Source organism: Oncorhynchus kisutch, linkage group LG28 (genome assembly GCF_002021735.2).
Source record: "Oncorhynchus kisutch isolate 150728-3 linkage group LG28, Okis_V2, whole genome shotgun sequence".
Lineage (NCBI taxonomy): Eukaryota > Metazoa > Chordata > Actinopteri > Salmoniformes > Salmonidae > Oncorhynchus > Oncorhynchus kisutch.
The window spans coordinates 26,840,136-26,864,119 of NC_034201.2; the positions used below are offsets into that span (position 1 = coordinate 26,840,136).

The following is a 23,984-nucleotide window of genomic DNA, read 5'->3' on the forward strand; positions in this document are numbered from 1 at the left end:
ACTTGCAGTCGTGCAACTCGCTGACTAAAAGCTAAGCAGGGCCTGGTTCAAAACATTTTTTATTTTAAAATCAGCAAATTAGTTGAGAGTTCAATTTGTTTAAAATGTTTTGTTCAATTTATGAACCATAAATGTCTGTCATTGAAAATGATAGACAATTTTTCCAAATCAAAAAATGAGATTCAACAAAGTGCCTGAAGTGAATTGGGTCCGAGTCTGATGCAGTGTGTTAGCTCATCATTGAGGAGCTCTGCAGGACAGAGTTCTGCTCAGAACACACCCTCTTCAGTGGTGGAGCTCCAGAACACTCCTCTTCCTCCTGTGTGGGGAAATACAGCCAGGTTTGTTTGAATCCATGTTTTATCAGTTATATGCATAATGTATAATGAGTAGATTGTTGGACAAACTAGGAGTTTGATGTGCTGTTTTAAATAGTCTTGTAAGTGCACTACTGTTCAAAGGTTTGGTGTCACTTTTTTGTCTATTAAAATAACATCAAATTGATCAGAAATACAGTGTAGACATTGTTAATGTTGTAAATGACTACTGTAGCTGGAAACGGCTGATTTATTTCATTTATTTTTATGGAATATCTACATAGGCCCATTATCAGCAACCATCACTACTGTCTTCCAATGGCACGTTGTGTTAGCTAATCCAAGTTTATCATTTTAAAAGGCTAATTGATCATTAGAAAACTATTTTGCAATTATGTTAGCAAAGCTAAAAACTATTGTTCTGATTAAAGAAGCAATAAAACTGACCTTCTTTAGACTAGTTGAATATCTGGAGCATCAGCATTTGTGGGTTCGATAAGAGGCTCAAAATGGCCAGAAACAAAGACCTTTCTTCTGAAACTCGTCAGTCTATTATTGTTCTGAGAAATGAAGGCTATTCCATGCTAAAATTTGCCAAGAAACTGAAGATCTCATACAACACTGTGTACTACTCCCATCACAGAACAGCACAAACTGTCTCTAACCAGAATAGAAAGGAGTAGGAGGCCCCAGTGCACAACTGAGCAAGAGGACAAGTACATTAGTGTCTAGTTTGAGAAACAGACGCCTCACAAGTCCTCAACTGGCAGCTTCATTAAATAGTACCCACAAAACACCCGTCTCAACGACAATAGTGAAGTGGCGACTCCAGGATGCTGGCCATCTAGGCAGAGTTGCAAAGAAAAAGTGATCTCAGACTGGCCAATGAAAATAAAAGATTAAGATGGGCAAAAAAATACAGTCGCCTCTTCACTGTTGACGTCGAGTCTGGTGTTTTGCGCATACTATTTAATCAAGCTGCCAATTGAGGACTTGAGACACTAATGTACTTGTCCTCTTGCTCAGTTGAGCACCGGGGCCTCCCATCCTCTTTCTATTCTGGTTAGGGCCAGTTTGCGCTGTTCTGTGATGGGAGTAGTACACAGCGCTGTACGAGATCTTCATGGCAATTTTCTTGGCAATTTCTCGCTTGGAATAGCCTTCATTTGCCCCCGGTGATGCGTTGTGCAGACCTCACTACCCTCTGGAGAGCCTTACGGTTGTGGGCGGAGCAGTTGCCGTACCAGGCGGTGATACAGCCCGCCAGGATGCTCTCGATTGTGCATCTGTAGAAGTTTGTGAGTACTTTTGGTGACAAGCCAAATTTCTTCAGCCTCCTGAGGTTGAAGAGGCGCTGCTGCGCCTTCTTCACGATGCTGTCTGTGTGAGTGGACCAATTCAGTTTGTCTGTGATGTGTACGCCGAGGAACTTAAAACTTACTACCCTCTCCACTACTGTTCCATCGATGTGGATAGGGGGGTGTTCCCTCTGCTGTTTCCTGAAGTCCACAATCATCTTAGTTTTGTTGACGTTGAGTGTGAGCTTATTTTCCTGACACCACACTCCAAGGGCCCTCACCTCCTCCCTGTAGGCCGTCTCGTCGTTGTTGGTAATCAAGCCTACCACTGTTGTGTCGCCCGCAAACTTGATGATTGAGTTGGAGGCGTGCGTGGCCACGCAGTCGTGGGTGAACAGGGAGTACAGGAGAGGGCTCAGAACGCACCCTTGTGGGGCCCCAGTGTTGAGGATCAGCGGGGTGGAGATGTTGTTGCCTACCCTCACCACCTGGGGGCGGCCCGTCAGGAAGTCCAGTACCCAGTTGCACAGGGCGGGGTCGAGACCCAGGGTCTCGAGCTTGATGACGAGCTTGGAGGGTACTATGGTGTTGAATGCCGAGCTGTAGTCGATGAACAGCATTCTCACATAGGTATTCCTCTTGTCCAGATGGGTTAGGGCAGTGTGCAGTGTGGTTGAGATTGCATCGTCTGTGGACCTATTTGGGCGGTAAGCAAATTGGAGTGGGTCTAGGGTGTCAGGTAGGGTCGAGGTGATATGGTCCTTGACTAGTCTCTCAAAGCACTTCATGATGACGGAAGTGAGCGCTACGGGGCGGTAGTCGTTTAGCTCAGGTACCTTAGCTTTCTTGGGAACAGGAACAATGGTGGCCCTCTTGAAGCATGTGGGAACTGCAGACTGGTATAGGGATTGATTGAATATGTCCGTGAACACACCGGCCAGCTGGTCTGCGCATGCTCTGAGGGCGCGGCTGGGGATGCCGTCTGGGCCTGCAGCCTTGCGAGGGTTAACACGTTTAAATGTTTTACTCACCTCGGCTGCAGTGAAGGAGAGTCCGCATGTTTTCGTTGCAGGCCGTGTCAGTGGCACTGTATTGTCCTCAAAGCGGGCAAAAAAGTTATTTAGTCTGCCTGGGAGCAAGACATCCTGGTCCGTGACTGGGCTGGTTTTCTTCTTGTAGTCCGTGATTGACTGTAGACCCTGCCACATACCTCTTGTGTCTGAGCCGTTGAATTGAGATTCTACTTTGTCTCTATACTGACGCTTAGTTTGTTTGATAGCCTTGCGGAGGGAATAGCTGCACTGTTTGTATTCGGTCATGTTACCAGTCACCTTGCCCTGATTAAAAGCAGTGGTTCGCACTTTCAGTTTCATGCGAATGCTGCCATCAATCCACGGTTTCTGGTTAGGGAATGTTTTAATCGTTGCTATGGGAACGACATCTTCAACGCACGTTCTAATGAACTCGCTCACCGAATCAGCGTATTCGTCAATGTTGTTGTCTGACGCAATACGAAACATATCCCAGTCCACGTGATGGAAGCAGTCTTGGAGTGTGGAATCAGATTGGTCGGACCAGCGTTGAACAGACCTCAGCGCGGGAGCTTCTTGTTTTAGTTTCTGTCTGTAGGCAGGGATCAGCAAAATGGAGTCGTGGTCAGCTTTTCCGAAAGGAGGGCGGGGCAGGGCCTTATATGCGTCGCGGAAGTTAGAGTAACAATGATCCAAGGTTTTTTCAGCCCTGGTTGCGCAATCGATATGCTGATACAATTTAGGGAGTCTTGTTTTCAGATTAGCCTTGTTAAAATCCCCAGCTACAATGAATGCAGCCTCAGGATGTATGGATTCCAGTTTGCAAAGAGTCAAATAAAGTTCGTTCAGAGCCATCGATGTGTCTGCTTGGGGGGGGAATATATACGGCTGTGATTATAATCGAAGAGAATTCTCTTGGTAGATAATGCGGTCGACATTTGATTGTGAGGAATTCTAAATCAGGTGAACAGAAGGATTTGACTTCCTGTATGTTTCTGTGATCACACCACGTCTCGTTAGCCATAAGGCATACGCCCCCGCCCCTCTTCTTACCAGAAAGATGTTTGTTTCTGTCGGCGCGATGCGTGGAGAAACCCGCTGGCTGCACCGCCTCCGATAGAGTCTCTCCAGTGAGCCATGTTTCCGTGAAGCAAAGAACGTTACAGTCTCTGATGTCCCTCTGGAATGCTACCCTTGCTCGGATTTCATCAACCTTGTTGTCAAGAGACTGGACATTGGCGAGAAGAATGCTAGGGAGTGGTGCACGATGTGCCCGTCTCCGGAGTCTGACCAGAAGACCGCCTCGTTTCCCTCTTTTATGGAGTCGTTTTTTTGGGTCGCCGGCTGGGATCCATTCCGTTGTCCTGGTTGAAAGGCAGAACACAGGGTCCGCTTCGTGAAACTCATATTCTTGGTCGTACTGATGGTGAGTTGACGCTGCTCTTATATTCAGTAGTTCTTCTCGACTGTATGTAATGAAACCTAAGATGACCTGGGGTACTAATGTAAGAAATAACACGTAAAAAAACAAAAAACTGCATAGTTTCCTAGGAACGCGAAGCGAGGCGGCCATCTCTGTCGGCGCCGGAAGTCAGCTAGTTTTCTGATCAATGCCCCTATCGTTAAGGTATATGTGACCAACAAACGCATATATGTATTCCCAGTCATGTGAAATCCATAGATTAGGGCAGAGTTCATTTCAATTGACTGATTTTCTTATATGAACTGTAACTCAGTAAAATCTTTGAAATTGTTGTATTTATAATTTTGTTCAGTGTAAATCGGTTGAGTGACAAAGCTGTGGTGTCAAAGTGGAATGATCATTGAGATGTTAGATGCGCTTTACCTGAGTAGTGAGGGGCAACAAGTCCTCTTTAATTAGCAACGGAGGTTCGTCAGCCAGTTCACTTGGCAATGACGGCTCTGGAAAAAAAAGAAGAGTCAAATAAATAAACATTTACTTAAAACCTCTTAAAGAATCTGAAGATATATTTGACCTTATTAGTTGACATCAGAATAATTGAAAAAGATCTTCAGTTAATGTTCCCGTGTAGAGGTAAGTGTGTGTGTGTACATCTGTCTGTCCGTCTTACCCTCCATGATCTCCTGGCCCAGAGTCGGGGGCTGTGAGTCATCTGTGCGGAAGTCACACAGGTTCTTGGGGCTCAGAGGTTCACTAGGCTGGGGGCTAGAGTTACTGCTGCTGTCCACTTTGGGCTGGTACGCATCAGACAGAGAGCTCTGGTTACTGTTCTCATCTGGGGAGGAAGAGAGTACAGGGAATATGAGGAAATGGAAAGAGCTCTAGGCCAGCATATGGTGAAGTCATACAGTGCATTCGGAAAGTATTCAGACCCCTTGACTTTTTCACATTTTGTTACATTACAGCCTTATTCTAAAAATGGATTAAAAAAATAAATACTCATGAATCTACACACAATACCCCATAATGACAAAGCAAAACCATGTTTGCAAATGTATTAAAAATCAATTACATTTTTATTTTATTTTAAAAAATAATCACATTTACATAAGTATTCAGACCTGTTACTCCTTTGGCAGCGATTACAGCCACGTGTCTTCTTGGGTTTGATGCTACAAGCTTAACACACCTGTATTTGGGGCGTTTCTCCCATTCTTCTCTGCAGATCCTCTCAAGCTCTGTCAGGTTGGATGTGGAGCGTCACTGCACAGCTATTTTCAGGTCTCTCCAGATATCTTCAATCGGGTACAAGTCCGGGCTCTGGATGGGCCACTCAATGACATTCAGAGACTTGTCCCAAAGCCACTCCTGCATTGTCTTGGCTGTGTGCTTAGGGTCGTTGTCCTGTTGGAAGGTGAACGAGTTGGAAGGGTAGCGCTCTGTAGCAGGTTATCATCAAGGATCTCTGTGTACTTTGCTCCATTCATCTTCTGCTCAATCCTGACTAGTCTCCCAGTCCCTGCCACTGAAAAACATCCCCATAGCATGCTGCCACCACCATGCTTCACCGTAGGGATGGTGCCAGGTTTCCTCCAGACGTGACACTTGGCATTTAGGCCAAAGAATTGAATCTTGGTTTCATCACACCAGAGAATCTTGTGCCTTTTGGCAAACTCCAAGTGGCCTGTCATGAGCCTTTTACTGAGGAGTGGCTTCCGTCTGGCCACTCTACCATAAAGCCCTGATTGGTGGAGTGCTGCAGAGATGGTTGTCCTTCTGGAAGGTTCTCCCATCTCCAGAGGAACTCTGGAGCTGTCAGAGTGACCATCGGGTTCTTGATCACCTCCCTGACCAAGGCCCTTCTCCCCAGATTGCTCAGTTTGGCCTGGCAGCCAGCTCTAGGAAGAGTCTTGGTGGTTACAAACTTCTTCCATTTTAGAATGATGGAGGCCACTGTGTTCTTTGGGACCTTCAATGCTGCAGACATTTTTTGATACCATTCCCCAGATCTGTGCTTCGACACAATCCTGTCTCTACGGACAATTCATTCAACCTCATGGCTTGGTTTCTGCTCTGACAAGCACTGTCAACTGTGGGACCTTATATACACAGGTGTGTGCCTTTCCAAATCATGTCCATTCAATTGAATTAGCACAGGTGGACACCAATCAAGGAAAGGAAAGGGGAATACCTAGTCAGTTGTACAACTGAATGCATTCAACTGAAATGTGTCTTCCGCATTTAACCCAACCCCTCTGAATCAAGAGAGCTGTGGGGTGCTGCATTAAATCGACATCCACGGCGCCCGGGGAACAGTGGGTTAACTGCCTTGTTCAGGGGCAGAACAACAGATGTTTACCTTGTCAGCTTAGGGATTCAATCCAGGAACCTTTCAGTTACTGGCCCAACGCTCTAACCACTAGGTTACCAGAGTAGAAACATCAAGGCTGATCAATGGAAACAGGATGCACTTGAGCTCAATTTTGAGTCTCATAGCAAAGGGTCTGAATACTTAAGTAAATAAGGTATCTGTTGTTATTTGTAAGAAATTTGTAAGAAAAAAACTGTTTTTGCTTTGTCATTGTGGGGTATTGTGTGTAGATTGATGAGGGGAAAATAATCTGGGGAGGAACGTACCAAATGTGGAAAAAGGGAAGGGGATGGAATACTTTCCAAATGCACTGTATGTCACTCAAAACAGTCCTCCATCCTCACCATGAAAATCCAGATGACTTGAATGTGTGTTTTCTGAGGCTGGATCTGTGGAGAAGCTATTCAGCTCCCTGACTGCTCCAGCCGGGACCACCTTACTCTTCTCCTACAAGAAGACAAAGCATTACAAACTGACATTGCTACTTAGGTTGATAAATAAGAAAATAACTTACTTCTTTTGTATCCACCACTGGTACCCATTTGAATATCCTCAAAGATGTGTCTCCGACAGTGACCCATTTCTTTTCCCTGTAGAAAACAATGAGTGCCTTCACATTCAGATAGTTCAAGGGTCAAGTGCACCAAGGATCCCAGATTGCACAAACCGTTCACATATCCCTTCCATATAGTGAAATTATACCAATGAATGCAATGCTATTAGTGGAAGCTGCTACAAATAAGCGAGGATACCTCACTGGCTATGGTTGGCTAGTATCTTATTGATTACTACACGACAGTCACTGCATAGTTCGATTGCTAGCCTGTCTGTCCATTCCCCAATTATAAGCAAGCTAGCTAACTAGCTTTACACAAGTGTACTTTTGGGTCCCGCCTCTTGTTGAAAAGCCACTTGTCTCGAGGGAGAAAGCTTCACAGTGATAATCATTGGCTGTGCTCTCGGTCTTTCACTGTCATTCTGTCTCAAACCACGCCTCCATGTCGCTGAACTTTCTGTATCGGCAATCTTTAATGATCTTTCACACAAATAAATAGTGTTGTACTTACCATCTTCTGACCCTCTCAATGGCCGCCATCACTTTCTTCATGTCATCTTTAGCGCGGCTTCGTGTCTCAGCGCGAACCGAGCGTCCAGACATATTTGTGCTTGGTTTTAGTTTTATTTGCCTCCGACAGACTGTTTAGCTTTAGCTAGCTCTCCGTCCTGCCCACCGAATCTCGCGAGCTTTCGGGACCCATTCACTTCTTGTTCTCACAGAACGCCCTCACTAAATGTGCATGTGTTTACATGAAGAAACCATCTGGGGTCACTTGTTACATTGTAGTTACACTGGCATCACTAAGGCCGTGCCTAGACTTGACAGTTCATGCAGCTTTCTTGTTCTTATCATGGAATTCCGATCTCGTCATTTGTCTACACCTACATTTAAATGTATCTACCGTGTCTCTCCAATAGGAAAAATGTGTTTCTCCTTGCTCCCCTCAGGACAACAGAAGTGTTTTATTTCAAAGGGATATTGTGTCTATTCCTTATGTCTCAACTTACAGGAATACATTTGTCAATAATATCTGTTTGAAAAAAGTCCGTTTTTTTCCCCCACACAAATACCTGCTAGTTAACAAGGTCAAAAGAGGTATCTTTCAAAATGATCCATAAGTATTACCCTGCGAAACATTACCTGAAGAAACTCAAAAAAGACTAACATTAACTGTACTTTTTGTGTTGAGCATCCAGAAACAGTTTTGCATTTATTTTGGCATTGTCAACATGTAAAGAAATGAGTTTTATAATTGTTATATTCCTGATGACCTTTGTTTATTATGGGAGAATTTGCTGCTCGGTTTCCTTAACTATAATAAGGATAGAGGAAAAACCATTTTACCTCATGAATCTAATTGTGCTAATGGAACATTTTCATATTCATAAATGTACATTCACTAATAAAAAAAAACACTTCCATGTTTTCTATGAGGAATTCTAGCAGTACATTAATACCATTTTCCATTATTTTACATTACTGCAATAAAAAAAATAACTTTTTTTTTTAATCATTAAAACCAGGAACGTAATTCCTCACCAGTGATATTTCCTAGCCTCTCGCTCCCAAACATATGTTTTATGGAGAGCTGTAGGCGAATTGCTGAAGACGTCGTCCACTGTATGCGATGTCTTGCATCCAGAGTGAAGAGAAACCCTGACCACCAGTAGTTGGTTACTGCCATCAAGTTGTGTTATTAGATTTAGGTGCTTCCACCGTTTGCCAAATGCATACTGGCATTTGAATATGTTGCAGGCAAAAGGGAATCCTGACACAATGTGGTCACAGTAGACATTTTTTTAAATGTAACTAGGCAAGGCAATTAAGAACAAATTCTTATTTACAATGACGGCCTACCCCGGCCAAACCCTAACCTGGATGACGCTGGGACAATTGTGCACCGCCCTATGGGACTCCCAATCACAGCCGGTTGTGATACAGCCTGGAATCAAACCAGGGTCTGTAGTGACACCTCTAACCCTGAGATGCAGTGCCTTAGACCGCTACACCTACATTTAAATGTAGGTGTAGACACAATGTGTTCGGTATTCCATCAGAGCGAACACAAAAGCTGCATGAACTGTCAAGTCTAGACACCGAGTGTACAAAACATTAGGAACACTTTCTTAATATTGAGTTGCACCCCTTTTGCCCTCAATAACCTAAATTCATCGGGCATAGACTACAAGGTGTCGAAAGCGTTCCACAGGGATGCTTCCCACAGTTGTCAAGCTGGCTGGATGTACTTTGGGTGGTGGACCATTCTTTATACACATGAAAAACTGTTGAGCGTGAAAAACCCAGCAAGATTGCAGTTCTTGACACATTCAAACTGGTGCACCTGGTACCTACTACCATGCCCCATGGGGCGGCAGGGTAGCCTAGTGGTTAGAGCATTGGACTAGTAACCGAAAGGTTGCAAGTTCAAATCCCCGAGCTGACAAGGTACAAAATCTGTCGTTCTGCCCCTGAACAGGCAGTTAACCCACTGTTCCTAGGCTGTCATTGAAAATAAGAATTTGTTCTTAACTGGCTTGCCTAGTAAAATAAAGGTTAAAAAAAAAAGGCACATCAATCTTTTGTCTTGCCCATTCACCCTCTGAATGGCACACATACACAATCCATGTCTCAATTGTCTCAAGGCTTAAAGATCCTTCTTTAACATGTCTCCTCCCCTTCATCAACACTAATTGAAGTGGATTTAACATGCAATGTCATTGGGATCATAGCTTTCACCTGGATAGGATGTCATGGAAATTGTTAGTTTAGTATGTTTCTACAGAGGAACTGTAGAAACACGAGGCACCCCAGCTGAATTCTGGTCCTATTATACAACAAATGTTTGTGTTGCCAAAGCAAAGCAAGCTCTTCTATAGTAGTAGGATTACTGGTCCAAGAAGACAGAGAACATAGTATTCCTGACTTCGAGGCAGGCAGAGCATTCACAAAACAAAACAGAGCCATATTTCTATAGAAACATATCATGATTTATTTATTAAAACCAGCATGCAAATGCCACATCCCTGACAGGAGTCAAATTGCATGCCATTCTGTGGAGGCAGTGTGTGAGAGAAGGGGAGGAAGAGAGAGATCGAAATAGGGGTCTACACACCAAGCCTAGGGTGGGGGGTGCTTTAGTGCTTTAATCCTTGGGTGCTGTGAGCACAGTGTCCAGAGCGCTCTGCGCCTCCTGTATCTGCTGTTTTAGCCTTTGTTTCATGCCCTCGTTCTGGGCCTTCTTCAGCATGGCCTGCATGTCCTGGATGGCCGCACGGTAGCCCGGCGCATTGTGGAACACACGTACCGCCCGGTCCCCGCTGCACACCAGGTAGCGGCTGTTGATGTCAAACCTCAGATCAGTGATCTCCTCGCTGTGGACTCCGTGGAATTCCTCCTCCAGCTGACCCGTGGAGGTGCTGTACATGGCAACGCTGCAGCTGTTGGAGATGGCCACCACGCGGGCGTCCGGCGACAGGGCCACACGGCTTCCCTCCGACGACTGGCAAGGCACTGACTTCAGTAGGTAGGGGTCCTGTTGCTTCTTGTACTCCACATCCGTGTCCCACAGTCGCCATGTGCCATCCTTGGACACAGTGGCCATTCTGGGGGAAACGAAAGACGGTTTCACATACCTCAATGGGGGAAATCTTCCTTATGAATGTTATCATAATGTCATCCATGCAAATCAAGCATCAATGTTTTGAAAGGATACCACACAATGCATGCCTTACCTGCGTGAGTCGTTAGAGAACGCAAAGGAGTGGACTCCAGCTGAATGGCCCTTTAGGTCGAAGGCGCGGGCCACCTCTTTGAACTCGCCACCCTTCCCGAAGCACACCTCCCACACCTTCACGTCAGGAGTGAAGCCACAGGAGGCAACAAACCTGAAGACAGAAAACCAGCCAGAAATGATCTACCTGAGAGTACTATTACATTAGCTATAAAACCCGCACAGACTCGTTTAGGGTACTGACCTGCCACATGGTGAGATGGCAGCATAGGAGTTGGTCATCTGGTTGGTGATGACAGAGGCCAGTACCTCTCCTTTCAGGTCCCAGATGAGGATGTTGGTGTCAGTGGAGGCACTCATGATGAACTTGCCTGGAACACAGAAAACAAAAAGGGAGACGGATGAGATTTTAGACTGGAACAAGGGTCTCTTTCATAACTTCTAACAGTCAATAATCATAAAAATGAGCATATCACACATTCACATCTTCCTGCCTTTTAGTCATTCAGTCTGAATACATTTAGCAGTCATACCCGTCTCTGCGATGCCGATGTTGATGACATTGGTCTTGTGTTTCTGAGGAAAGTCTTCAGGGGCAGCTTTGAAAGTGAAGCTACCATCATCCTTCTTGGTCATCTTGAAGATGCGAATAGTATCTCCGTTAGCCAGCCAAGTAATGAAGGCCCTGCAAACCAAGACAGAAAGAAATAGGTAGGTATAGAAAGACAAGAGGCTCTCTATCTATCTACAGTGCATTCGGAAAGTATTCAGACCCTTTGACTTTTCACACATTTTGTTACGTTGCACCTGAGCTCAATTTGGTGTCTCATAGCAAAAGGTCTGAATACTTGTGTAAATATTTTTTATTTAATACATTCGCAAACGTTTCTAAAAAACTATTTTTGCTTTGTCATTATGGGGTATTGTGTGTATATTGATGTGGGGGAAAAAAAATGTCATCCCTTTTATAATAAGGCTGTAACGTAACAAAATGTGGAAAAACTCAAGGGGTCTGAATACTTTCCGAATGTACTGTATCTATACCCTTTGTTCTGGACATGCGTGGGTGTGTGTGTACTTTGAGTCAGGGCTGAAGCGGACCAGCGTGGCGTGGTCCAGCTCTACGTTGGCCCTCAGACATTTATGGTCTCTGTCCAGGAAGTCCTTGGTACTCCATATCCTGACAGTGCGGTCATCAGCACAAGTAGCTAGGTACTTCCCGTTGCTGCTGAAGTCCAGGGACGTCACATTGCCACTGTGACTCTGGGGAGAAAGACAGAGACGAGTCAGCCAAGCTGTTGTTGAATTTCCCCTACACTGACTGCCAGTCCTCTCCTCCAACCACCTGTCCAATCCCCCTCCAGCAAAGGAAGGACTTCAGCCAATCCACCAGGTTAAACACTCACCTGTCACTAATCAATGTGCAGACCAAACTTTACAGTTTGCAGAAGTGTCTTTTGCAATACCTTTCGTGTTTTTGGGTGCGCTTATGATAAGTTTGTTCTTATTTCTTGATTTATATTATCATTTGATTGGAGAACATTTACTGTTATTATTTCCCTTCCTTGTTTTTCCAGTTAATCATCTCCAACCATTGTGAATGAGTGGGCATCAGCCTTTTAAACTGCAACCTCCATCTCTGTGCTTTAATAGATACCACCATGATTGCCCCAACTCAAACCAGCAACCTAAACTCTGATCAGTTTTTACACAATCGATGATCAAGCATCAGATAATTCTGTAACCTCGTCACACACCACTGTCATTACATTTTTTATTTATTTTACCATTATTTAACTTGGCAAGTTTGTAAATAAGAATTTGTTCTTAACTATGACGGCCTAAAAAAGGCAAAAGGCCTTCTGCGGGGACAGGGATAAAAAAATATAGAACAAAAACACATATCGCAACAAGAGAGACAATACAACACTACATAAAGAGAGACCTAAGACAACATAGCATGGCAGCAACATGACAACATAGCATGGTAGCAACACAACATGACAACAACATGGTAGCAACACAACATGGCAGCTGCACAAAACATGGTACAAACATTATTGGGCGCAGACAACAGCACAAAAGGGTAAGAAGGTAGAGACAAAAATACATCACAAAAAAGCAGCCACAACTGTCAGTTAGAGTGTCCATGATTGAGTCTTTGAATGAAGAAATTGAGATAACTTTCCAGTTTGAGTGTTTGTTGCAGCTCGTTCCAGTTGCTATCTGCAGCGAACTGAAAAGACAAGTGACCCAGGGATGTGTGTGCTTTGGGGACCTTTAACAGAATGTGACTGGCAGAACGGGTGTTGTATGTGGAGGATGAGGGCTGCAGTAGATATATCAGATGGGGGAGGGGTGAGGCCTAAGAGGGTTTTAAGCATCAACCTGTGGGTCTTGCGACGGGTATACAGAGATTACCAGTTTACAGAAGAGTATAGAGTGCAGTGACGTCTCTTATAAGGAGCATTGGTGGTAAATCTGATGCCCGAATGGTAAAGAACATCTAGCCGCTCAAGAGCACCCTTACTTGCCGATCTATAAATTAAGTCTTTATAATCTAACATGGGTAGGATGGTCATCTGAATCAGGGTTAGTTTAGCAGCTGGGGTGAAAGAGGAGTGATTACAATAGAGGAAACCAAGTCTAGATTTAACTTTAGCCTGCAGCTTTGTGTGTTGAGAGAGCCTGCAGCTTTGTGTGCTGAGAGAAGGACAGTGTACCATCTAGCCATACTCCCAAGTACTTGTGCCTGGTGGGTGCAGCTTATCATGCATTAACCAACTGGCTTGTGGGTTGGTTCTTAGCAACCCTTGGCAATGACATCATTCACTCTAGTAAATGCCTAAATATGTCCATAGAGGAAAAGGTGAAACGAGAGGATTACTCTGCCCAAAATCTGAAAGCGTGAGATAAGCAGACCAAGTTGGGATATTTTGTATGGAGGACTATGAGAGAGTGTTGAATTACGTGAGGCTTATTTGACCGAAGAGAGGTTTTGTAATGTTAGGCTTTTACAAAATGTACTGATATAAGTAGATACATGTGGCATTCTGGCAACTTTGAAAAAAAACTGTTGTTCACACATGTATCTGCCCTCATTGGCTAGAATGGTCCCACCTGATCTCGCCTCCCATCTTCGAGAACATGCATTTCCATTGTTAGAGCGGTCACTCAACTATCTTGTCTATATAATAGATCATCTTTGATAAGGCGTAATATGGGTTTCACAGTATGTGAAGCATGGCCCACCTTCAAGGAGGATGCCAGGAGAGGATGGCTGAAGGTTTGCTGCTGGGCTTTCTCCTTGCGAGGACGCTGTTGTTTCTGTTTCTTGGCAGTGGAAGCCTTCACTGCACTTTCCTCTGCTGCAGGGGATGAATTGGCATCTCGTTAAACAAGACGTTCAATATGACACTTTCTAGTAACTTCCATTATCAAAATGTCTAAGAGAAATCCGGTGTAATTGGAATGAATGGTAGTAGAGGCATAATCCTTATATTACTAATGCAGGAAAATAAAAGGTGTTTGATATTAGAAATTGTGTAATATAATGATTGTCAACCTAAAATAGTCAAATAATTATACAGTTTATAAGGGTTTTATACCAATGTGCTGTACAAATAGCCTCTAAAATATATGTAAACAGACCATAAATGTCTACATTTTTGTTTCCTTGGAAAGCTTTGGGTGATATGATACAATATTGGTATTTGTTGCATTTACAACTAGTCTAAGTCTTATCATCAACTGATGTCAGCCAGTCTATGGTGCATGATTGACTGCATTGTTTGAATGGAATGTTGGCATATTGGCAGTTAATTAGAAAAATTCTGAAACTGGCTGCCTAGTTAGCTAACAAACAGTGCAGATACATTCTTTAAATTCATTATTTTACACAATATCTTATCACAGAACTGGAAAACCATGGTTGACCAACTCCCTGACCCACAGAAGTATGAATTAGAATTCTAATTAATTTAATAAAGTAATTTCAAAGGATCTCTATGGACTGCCCTTTATACCATCATAAGAAGATTAAAGTCCCTTCTAGTATTCTAATTGTATGGCATTGGTCACCATTTAATTCAATCTTTCTTCCAGCAACAAGTTAATGGCTGGCTTCGGGACATGTAGAGAATTTTGACCTGGTGCCAATACTTATAAATTAATATATCTATTCTAACTGTCATCAAGGGCCACTGGCTTATATTACATTGTGTAACTTGCACCTGTTTGAGACAGCTAGCTAACGTTAGTACAATAGCAATCCATAGCAACAAGACATGCAGACAAGCAAGAGGAGCAACTTACCAACCGAGTCCTCTTCTTTCTGCTCTAGTTGATCACTTATTTCTCCTTTCTGCTTTCCTACAGCGATTGCGACCAAAATTATCAGCATTCCTATTAATACGGTCAAGGCAATAAGAGCAGCAAACTCCATCTTTGCACAGTTGTGCCACGTTAGCACTGGCTAAAATTATAGCTAACTAAAGCTAGCTAGCAAACTCTGAGAAGCTAGCCTTAGTTAACGTTAGCTACTTGCTGTGCATGCAGCTTTGCTCAGCTAGCAATATCGGTGTATTTAAATATAAATAATGTTGTAGTTATTAACTGTATGACATGCAAAAACGACTACTATAACTTGCTTTACAAATGCATAAACATTCGTCTTCATTCAGTTTCTGAAGTCAGTACCAGAGCACGGTCAAAGACAGTATAGTATGTAACTGTCGCACGGTCGTAGGCACTTTGAGTTTTAACGTAAATCGATACCTACATTTTTCATCCGGCAGTAAAGGTTTTTTTTTTTCGGCAGTAAAGCATATTGCCCACTTGCAGAAACGTGGGTGTCGTGGAGATATATTCATGTAGTTGTACATAATGATAACACATTCTCTGTAAAATAAAAAAATGTAAACTTACTCTAAGCTAGTTTTCTAACAATGGCTTTGTACGTGACTTTATAGACTGGTTTACGACAGTACATTTCAGGTCATTTGCTACAGTGTACTGAGTACAGTAGCTAGCTAGCTAACGCCTTGCTCTGTCAACATTTACCACGTAGCTAACCAGTAAATATCAAATAACACAGGCAACACCTTGCTGTTCATGCCTAGAAGCTAAAGATATTTTCACAGAGATTAACTTTACAGCAGTACTGTGGGTGTTAATATTGTTAACAATAATGCTCTCACCTCACCCGAATATCAAGCATCTGTTTGCCCTGATGTGAGACACAGAAGTTTTCATATATCCTCCAAGAGATCATTGAGTCCACAAAGCTCCTCAAACAAACTAACATTTTTTTAAAATGATTCTTGCCAAGGACTAGGTAATGTGAAACACATTGGACAATTCTCTCCCCCATCCTGCCTTTTTGAACAAAAAGCTTCTTTTTTCAAAACTAGGCAAGTCAGTTAAGAACAACTTCTTTTTTACAGTGACCAATTGAGCGCTGCCCTATGGGACTACCAATCACAGTCCCTCCAACATATAGTTCTTCAAGCCTGATATTTAATATGCAGGCATTTGTTTAGACCCAGACGAACACACCTGATTATGTACTGTAATTGATTCAGGTGTGCTAGAACATGAATAGAACAAAAGCTGCACACCCTGTGGATCAGATCCCCATGGACAAAGATTGAAGAACACTGCCCCAACACCATGGCTGGTCACTTACCTCTTGTTTGGTCCTGTCCATTACACAGGTTCTGGTGTATGACCTAGTTGTTGGTAAGGGGCTGCAGTGTGGCGGGGCCTGGAAGGCTCTGATGATGAAGCACTGCTCCAGACTGCAGGCTGCCCTGGCCGGCATGAAGGTCAAGCAGAAGGTCAGCTGCAACCAGGACCTACTCTCCTCCAGTCTCCAGCAGCCTGAAGGTTGGATTGATTGATCCTTATTACTCTTGTTAGAAAATAAGTTATTTTAGCTGCAAAAATATGGAGTGGCATAGTCGTCTTAGATAGGAAATGTATGTACACTAATATTACTGGCTTAGTAACATGCTTCTGAAGTCTGTACAGCTGGTCAACTTTTTTGCATTATTCACACTATCTGGGATACTTCACTGGAAATATGTTAAATATTACTTCCTCGGGCTATCAGCTCCTAAGGTATGTGCGTGTGAACATATTAAAGACCACGGTGGAGGACGCCATCGATTACCTAAAGAGAGAGGTCTTTCGCCTTCCTGGGACAGGCCTACAAAGTCAGTCAGTGACAAGCCTTGGATGTTTCTTCATTCCCTGTTAATTATATTGACTGAGCATGGACTCATTCTAGTGATCGAGGTTGACATTAGGCAAATTAAAACCAAAATGTGTGTTTCTGATGTCCAGGCTCAATGACCTGAATCTGAAGGGGAAATCCTTTGTGGGTGACCTGCAACTTTCAGACCTGCTGGTTGTCTCTGCGAAGACAGACTTCCATGACCACAATCTCTACAAGGTAGAGATGAAGGAAATGGTTTGCCTTTGACCTGGACACCAAGCATCTCTCCACAATGTCCACTCGCCTGCTCTGTACCAGACTCACATGTCAGCAGCTGGCCAATCAGGACATCCTAAAGGTGGACCCGGATGGGCCGCAGTATAGATGTGGAGTACATTCTACTTGACCCATCGTGCAGCGGATCAGGTAACAACATGACCTGTCTTTCTGAGGGGTATACTACAAAGCAGGTTCAATGAGTTAGCCAGCTAACTTTGATAAACAACCAGAAATAACCATACATTTTCTGATGTAAACTCAGCAAAAAAAGAATTGTCCTCTCACTGTCAACTGCGTTTATTTTCAGCAAACTTAACATGTGTAAATATTTGTATGAACATAACAAGATTCAACAACTGAGACATAAACTGAATAAACTGAAATTCAATAATGTGTCACAGAACAAAAGGGGGGTCAAAATCAAAAGTAACAGTCAGTATCTGGTGTGGCCACCAGCTGCATTAAGTACAGAAGTGCATCTCCTCCTCATGGACTGCACCAGATTTGCCAGTTCTTGCTGTGAGATGTTACCCCACTCTTCCACCAAGGTACCTGCAAGTTCCCAGACATTTCTGGGGGGAATGGCCCTAGCCCTCAACCTTCGATCCAACAGGTCCCAGGCGTGCTCAATGGGATTGAGATCCGGGCTCTTCATTGGCCATGGCACAACACTGACATTGCTGTCTTGCTGGAAATCACGCACAGTACGAGCAGTATGGCTGGTGCCATTGTCGTGCTGGAGGGTCATGTCAGGATGAGCCTGCAGGAAGGGTACCATATGAGGGAGGAGGATTTCTTCCCTGTAACGCACAGCGTTGAGATTTCCTGCAATGACAACAAGCTCAGTCCGATGATGCTGTGACCCTCCACCTCCAAATCGATCCCACTCCAGAGTACAGGCCTCGGTGTAACGCTCATTCCTTCGACGGTAAACACAAATCCGACCATCACCCCTGGTGAGACAAAACCGCGACTCGTCAGTGAAGAGCACTTTTTGCCAGTCCTGTCTGGTACAGCGACGGTGGGTTTGTGCCCATAGGCGACGTTGTTGCCGGTCATGTCTGGTGAGGACCTGCCTTACAACTGGCCTACAAGCCCTCAGTCCAGTCTCTATCAGCCTATTGTGGACAGTCTCAGCACTGATGGAGGGATTGTGCGTTCCTGGTGTAACTCGGGCAGTTGTGATGTTCGGATGTACCGATCCTGTGCAGGTGTTGTCACACGTGGTCTGCCACTGCGAGGACGATCAGCTGTACGTCCTGTCTCCCTGTAGCGCTGTCTTAGGCGTCTCACAGTACGGACATTGCAATTTATTACCCTGGCCACATCTGCAGTCCTCACGCCTCCTTGCAGCATGCCTAAGGCACGTTCACACAGATGAGCAGGGATCCTGGGCATCTTTCTTTTGGTGTTTTTCAGAGTCAGTAGAAAGGCTTCTTTAGTGTTCTAAGTTTTCATAACTGTGACCTTAATTGCCTACTGTCTGTAAGCTGTTAGTGTCTTAACGACCATTCCACAGGTGCATGTTAATTAATTCTTTATGGTTCATTAAAAAAGCATGGGAAACAGTGTTTAAACCCACTACAATGAAGATCTGTGAAGTTATTTGAATTTTTACGAATTATCTTTGAAATACAGGGTCCTGAAAAAGGGAAAAGTTTATTTTTTTTGCTGAGTTTATTAAAAGCAAAACATAGACATGTTTTTAGTTGTATCAATTAGACCATGCCCATTTCAAGCGTATCCTTTAAAAAAAAAGTTATTTCCGAATATTAAGTTAGATGGGTAACTCATTGACCCTGCTTTGTAGTATACCTCTCTGATGTCCTCAAAACAAAATACCAATGTTTAGGGCTTGTTTATGTCTCCAGAAAGATGCACCTCAATGACCCAGAAGGACTCACAAGTCAAAGTATCTGTATGACCTCTAAAACATGTAACTTCTTTGTACTCTCAATGTCATTGTTGAGCCAAATGAGTATATTTGTGTGTTTCTCTCTCTGGGATGGTGTGCCTGCAGGATGAGACGCCGGCATCCCAAAAGGAGCACGACAGTCCTCGTCTGAAGGCCCTGGCAGTGTTCCAGCTGCACTGTCTCAACCACGCCAGGCACTTCCTTCGTCTGCAGCGACTCCTCCGGCTCCATTCACACAGAGGAATGAGCAAGTGGTTGCCGCCTGCCTGCAGCAGAACCCAGGCTTCAGGTAGGAAACAAATATTAATCTAATGATCAATTCCCAAATTGAATAGAGATTATCATGGAACTGAATAAGTATTTTACCTATCTGTGTTTCTGTGATTGTAAGAACAGTAAAGCATTGTCTTGTGGAAACCTTAGATCTGAGACACCAGCTCTGTTTCCACCCTTTGTTAATGCAGGCTGGTTCCTCTGCTCCAACAGTGGACAGAGTGTTGCTCTGGCTACCCTCAGAGTGTCTCCAAGCCAGCACCACCAAATCCCTCACCCACAGCTTCTTTGTGGTCCTGCTGGAGCGACAAACAGCACAGAGTCTAGAACAGCCGGCCTCTCAAACACTTTGAGTAGCAGTCATATTTTTTTAAATTTAACTAGGCAAGTCAGTTAAGAACAAATTCTTATTTACAATGACGGCCTACCCTGGCAATTGTGCACCGCCCTATGGGACGCCCAATCACAGCCGGATGTGATATAGCCTGGATTCGAAACAGGGACTGTAGTGACTAGAGGTCGACTGATTAATCGGAATGGCTGATTAATTAGGGCCAATTTCAAGTTTTCATTTTTTTTTTTACACCTTTATTTAATCTTTATTTAACTAGGCAAGTCAGTTAAGAACACATTCTTATTTTCAATGACGGCCTAGGAACGGTGGGTTAACTGCCTTGTTCAGGGGCAGAATGACAGATTTTTACCTTGTCAGCTCGGGGATTCAATCTTGCAACCTTACGGTTAACTAGTCCAACACTCTAACCACATGCCTCACGAGGAGCCTGCCTGTTACGCGAATGCAGTAAGAAGCCAAGGTAAGTTGCTAGCTAGCATTAAACTTAATCAATCGTAATCACTAGTTTTAACTACACATGGTTGATGATATTACTAGTTTATCTACTGTGTCCTGCATTGCATATAATCGATGCAGTGCGCATTTGCGAAAAAGGACTGTCGTTGCTCCAACGTGTACCTAACCATAAACACCAATGCCTTTCTTAAAATCAATACACAGAAGTATATATTCTTAAACCTGCATATTTAGCTAAAAGAAATCCAGGTTAGCAGGCAATATTAACCAGGTGAAATTGTGTCACTTCTCTTGCGTTCATTGCACGCAGAGTCAGGGTATATGCAACAGTTTGGGCCGCCTGGCTCATTGCAAACTAATTTTCCTGAATTTGACATAATTATGACATAACATTGAAGGTTGTGCAATGCAACAGGAATATTTAGACTAATGGATGCCACCCGTTAGATAAAATACGGAACGGTTCCGTATTTCACTGAAAGAATAAGAGTCTTGTTTTCGAGATGATTGTTTCCGGATTCGACCATATTAATGACCTAAGGCTCGTATTTCTGTGTGTTATTATGTTATAATTAAGTCTATGATTTGATAGAGCAGTCTGACTGAGGAATGGTAGGCACCAGCAGGCTCATAAGCATTCATTCAAACAGCACTTTCGTGCGTTTTGCCAGCAGCTACATGGTTTATGACTTCAAGCCTATCAACTCCCGAGATTAGGCTGGTGTAACGATGTGAAATGGCTAACTAGTTAGCGGGGTGCGCGCTAATAGCGTTTCAAATGTCACTCGCTCTGAGACTTGGAGTAGTTGTTCCCCTTGCTCTGCATGGGTAACGCTGCTTCGAGGGTGGCTGTTGTCGTTGTGTTCCTGGTTCGAGCCCAGGTAGGAGCGAGGAGAGGTACGGAAGCTATACTGTTACACTGGCAATACTAAAGTGCCTATAAGAACATCCAATAGTCAAATGAATTACAAACGGTATAGAGAGAAATAGTCCTATAATTCATAAAATAACTACAACCTAAAACTTCTTACCTGGGAATATTGAAGACTCATGTTAAAAGGAACCACCAGCTTTGATATGTTCTCATGTTCTGAGCAAGGAACTTAAACGTTAGCTTTCTTACATGGAACATATTGCACTTTTACTTTCTTCTCCAACACTTTGTTTTTGCATTATTTAAACCAAATTGAACATGTTTCATTATTTATGAGGCTAAATTGATTTTTATGTATTATATGAAGTTAAAATAAGTGTTCATTCAGTATTGCTGTAATTGTCATTATTACAACAATTTTTTTATATTTTTTTATTTAAATCGGCCGATTTAATCGGTATCCGTATTTTTTTTGTCCTCCAATAATCGGTATCGGCGTTAAAATCATAATCGGTCGACCTCGAGTAGTGACACCTCTTGCCCTAAGATGCAGTGCCTTAAACCGCTGCGCCACTCGAGAGCCCATTTGAATTACATCACATTCAATGAAACTCATTAATTGAAAGAGGATATTTATAGAAAAAACATCTAGATTATACTGTTTGCTGCATGAAGTTTTAATCACCAACAAAAATGCAACATTGTTAATGCTCGTCTTAACTAGTGTAGCAATCCAGTTGCTGCTGAGATGAGTCCAAGTAGTCCTTCTGCCAGTGAGGACAAGTATGAGGCTGAGGAGGCTGAGATCACAGAAGATAAGGATGAGGTTCAGGATGTGGCTGAGAAAGCCAGCCCTACTGAGGAAAAGACAAACGTCAGGAGGAGCGAGGAGGAAGAAAAAGATGAGACTGAGGATATGGCTGAGGAGCCTAACACCACTAAGGAACAGACAGATAACAGGAGGAAAGAGGAGTAAGAAAAACAATGTTGCTAAAGTGGAATAAGAATGACCCTTCAAAGGGACACTGGTTTAGGGTGCCTTGGTAGTCAACTGCGGCTGTTATTTGGACAAGCCATATTTCGCCTTATCGCAAGTCAACATCGAAGCTTGGCTGTGCCATGTTCTAACATGGTCTCAGAGCATTCTGAACATTCAGTATGTTACATTTCATATGGTATGTATTAATTTGTGGATGTCCATAATTCATTTGATATTTTACTAAATTACAAGTTGTATTATTTGTTCAGAATTAGCAAAATATACAATATTACATTTTCAAAATGTATAATATAATACAAATACCAGAAATTTTGCATGTTATAGGCAATATCAAAATGCGCAAAATAACTTAAGGCTATAATTTAACCTACAATATTTCTTAAGTATTTATGTAATTGTACTGAAAGTGTGTTTACATCACAGCAGTCATGTTTTTAATATATGCCTATGTGACTTTCCTCAGCTAAAAACGTGGTTACTGTCACAAACATCCCTCCATACAGTAGATGATATAGCCACATCACTCAGATATAGCAACTTAAACTCAATCTAAAACGTGACTTTCCTGTGTTTTATATTTCCACGCTGAGATGGGAATAATACTGTGAAAATGTCTATTTAGTGCAAGAGCTATAAGAGGGGGGGGAATTCCATAAGGGGAGTAGGCAGCTGAATAACCACCAGCTACCTGCTTCCCCTGCTGATCCCCTATGGACCCCTCCCACCACCATTTACCCTACTTGCTGCTCTCCCAGTTGACATTCCACCCCACCCCTAGAATCTTTACTCTGCCTCCACCCCAAAATACATGATTGATTCATCACTGGCAGAGTTATGTATATAGTGCTATTTCTATAGTTTTTTTTATTACCATTTTCATAATTTTATTTCACTTAGTCCTGCATGTTGGACTTGCCTAGTTAAAGGTTAAATAAATAAATGTACAGTGAAAAGATTCACTATACCCTACATTCACACCTGCAACCCTGTACATGTGACTAAACCCCCAAAGGTTGATGTCCACGCCCCCACATCAATCTAATTAAAAAACGGTTCTCACAAAATTGTCTGTAGCGTGGGAATGGTTTGGCATACAAACTACTATGACCCCTTCTATGAAAAGGTGAGACTCATGAACATGTCGTTTTTCTTTAGGACTCCCACAGGCCTCACCTGTAGGTCCCCTCTACACTAGTTGGGGAAATGTAATTTAAATGGACTGTATAGTACCAAAAATAAGGACTGTAATACATGTGACTTGTTTTTTTTCCCCTGATCTTAGATCGCTCAGATAAAGGACTTAAGAACTAAACTTTTTTTTTGGGGGGGGGGTCTATGCTCCATGTAGTGAATCTTATTCAATGTGTTTGTATGGGCTTATAGCAGTAAGGCCAAAAATAATTGCTTCAATAATTTTATTTACAGGTCTTAGACTTATGGGTTAAACACGGAATCTTCAAAAGGACCACCTGGAATTTCAGTCTGTTGGGTGGGATGGAATTTTGGCCTGCCCTGAAATGATATTGAGATAAAAAGGTCCAAGGCAACCGTTAAGACATCTAACCCTCTAAAAACACTTGACTTATCTGAAATGTAGACTTTTGATAATATGACATTTGGGGCCTCCTCGACAACAAAAATAAAACACATGGAATAGCCCGAACCCTTGGTTAAATCCATACGGTTAAGTATGGCCACAATAAGTCAAATTAAAACACCTATACTTATTTACACAGCTCTGCACTAGGCTGAATGACGATGTTCAATTTACAAATGACTTAAGTGTATGCGGATTTGGTGATCTACTGCAGGACATCAATGTTGTACTAAAATGGGTAAAGCACAAAAAGTCAAAATTATGAACAGAAAATTACAAATCATAGTAC

General features: G+C 43.0%; 3 protein-coding genes across 3 annotated transcripts; 1 reads left to right on the forward strand and 2 right to left on the reverse strand.

Annotated features, from left to right (window-relative positions):
- Window positions 1-41: 41 nt before the first annotated feature.
- On the reverse strand, window positions 42-7,707 carry LOC109872600 (B-cell CLL/lymphoma 7 protein family member B-A-like). The gene is made up of 6 exons (XM_020463893.2): window positions 7,508-7,707; window positions 6,955-7,030; window positions 6,785-6,887; window positions 4,740-4,904; window positions 4,493-4,569; window positions 42-319 (listed from the first exon to the last, which is right to left on the reverse strand). Exons 1-6 carry the CDS (start codon window positions 7,597-7,599, stop codon window positions 230-232), a joined length of 603 nt encoding a protein of 200 aa, XP_020319482.1. The 5' UTR covers window positions 7,600-7,707; the 3' UTR covers window positions 42-229.
- A 2,265-nt stretch (window positions 7,708-9,972) lies between these two features.
- On the reverse strand, window positions 9,973-15,490 carry LOC109873169 (transducin beta-like protein 2). The gene is made up of 7 exons (XM_020464751.2): window positions 15,044-15,490; window positions 13,982-14,097; window positions 11,808-11,992; window positions 11,263-11,414; window positions 10,974-11,100; window positions 10,731-10,883; window positions 9,973-10,601 (listed from the first exon to the last, which is right to left on the reverse strand). Exons 1-7 carry the CDS (start codon window positions 15,171-15,173, stop codon window positions 10,142-10,144), a joined length of 1,323 nt encoding a protein of 440 aa, XP_020320340.1. The 5' UTR covers window positions 15,174-15,490; the 3' UTR covers window positions 9,973-10,141.
- On the forward strand, window positions 15,328-22,211 carry LOC109873424 (probable 28S rRNA (cytosine-C(5))-methyltransferase). Its single transcript, XM_074933801.1, is given in 15 exon segments — window positions 15,328-15,332; window positions 15,700-15,723; window positions 15,935-15,958; window positions 15,960-16,043; window positions 16,434-16,613; window positions 16,832-16,913; window positions 16,915-16,952; window positions 17,075-17,194; window positions 17,196-17,327; window positions 17,329-17,372; window positions 19,205-19,371; window positions 19,374-19,429; window positions 19,605-19,636; window positions 19,639-19,766; window positions 21,823-22,211. Coding segments are annotated over 15 exon segments (1,368 nt in total). The 3' UTR covers window positions 22,075-22,211.
- The last annotated feature ends 1,773 nt before the right edge of the window (window positions 22,212-23,984 follow it).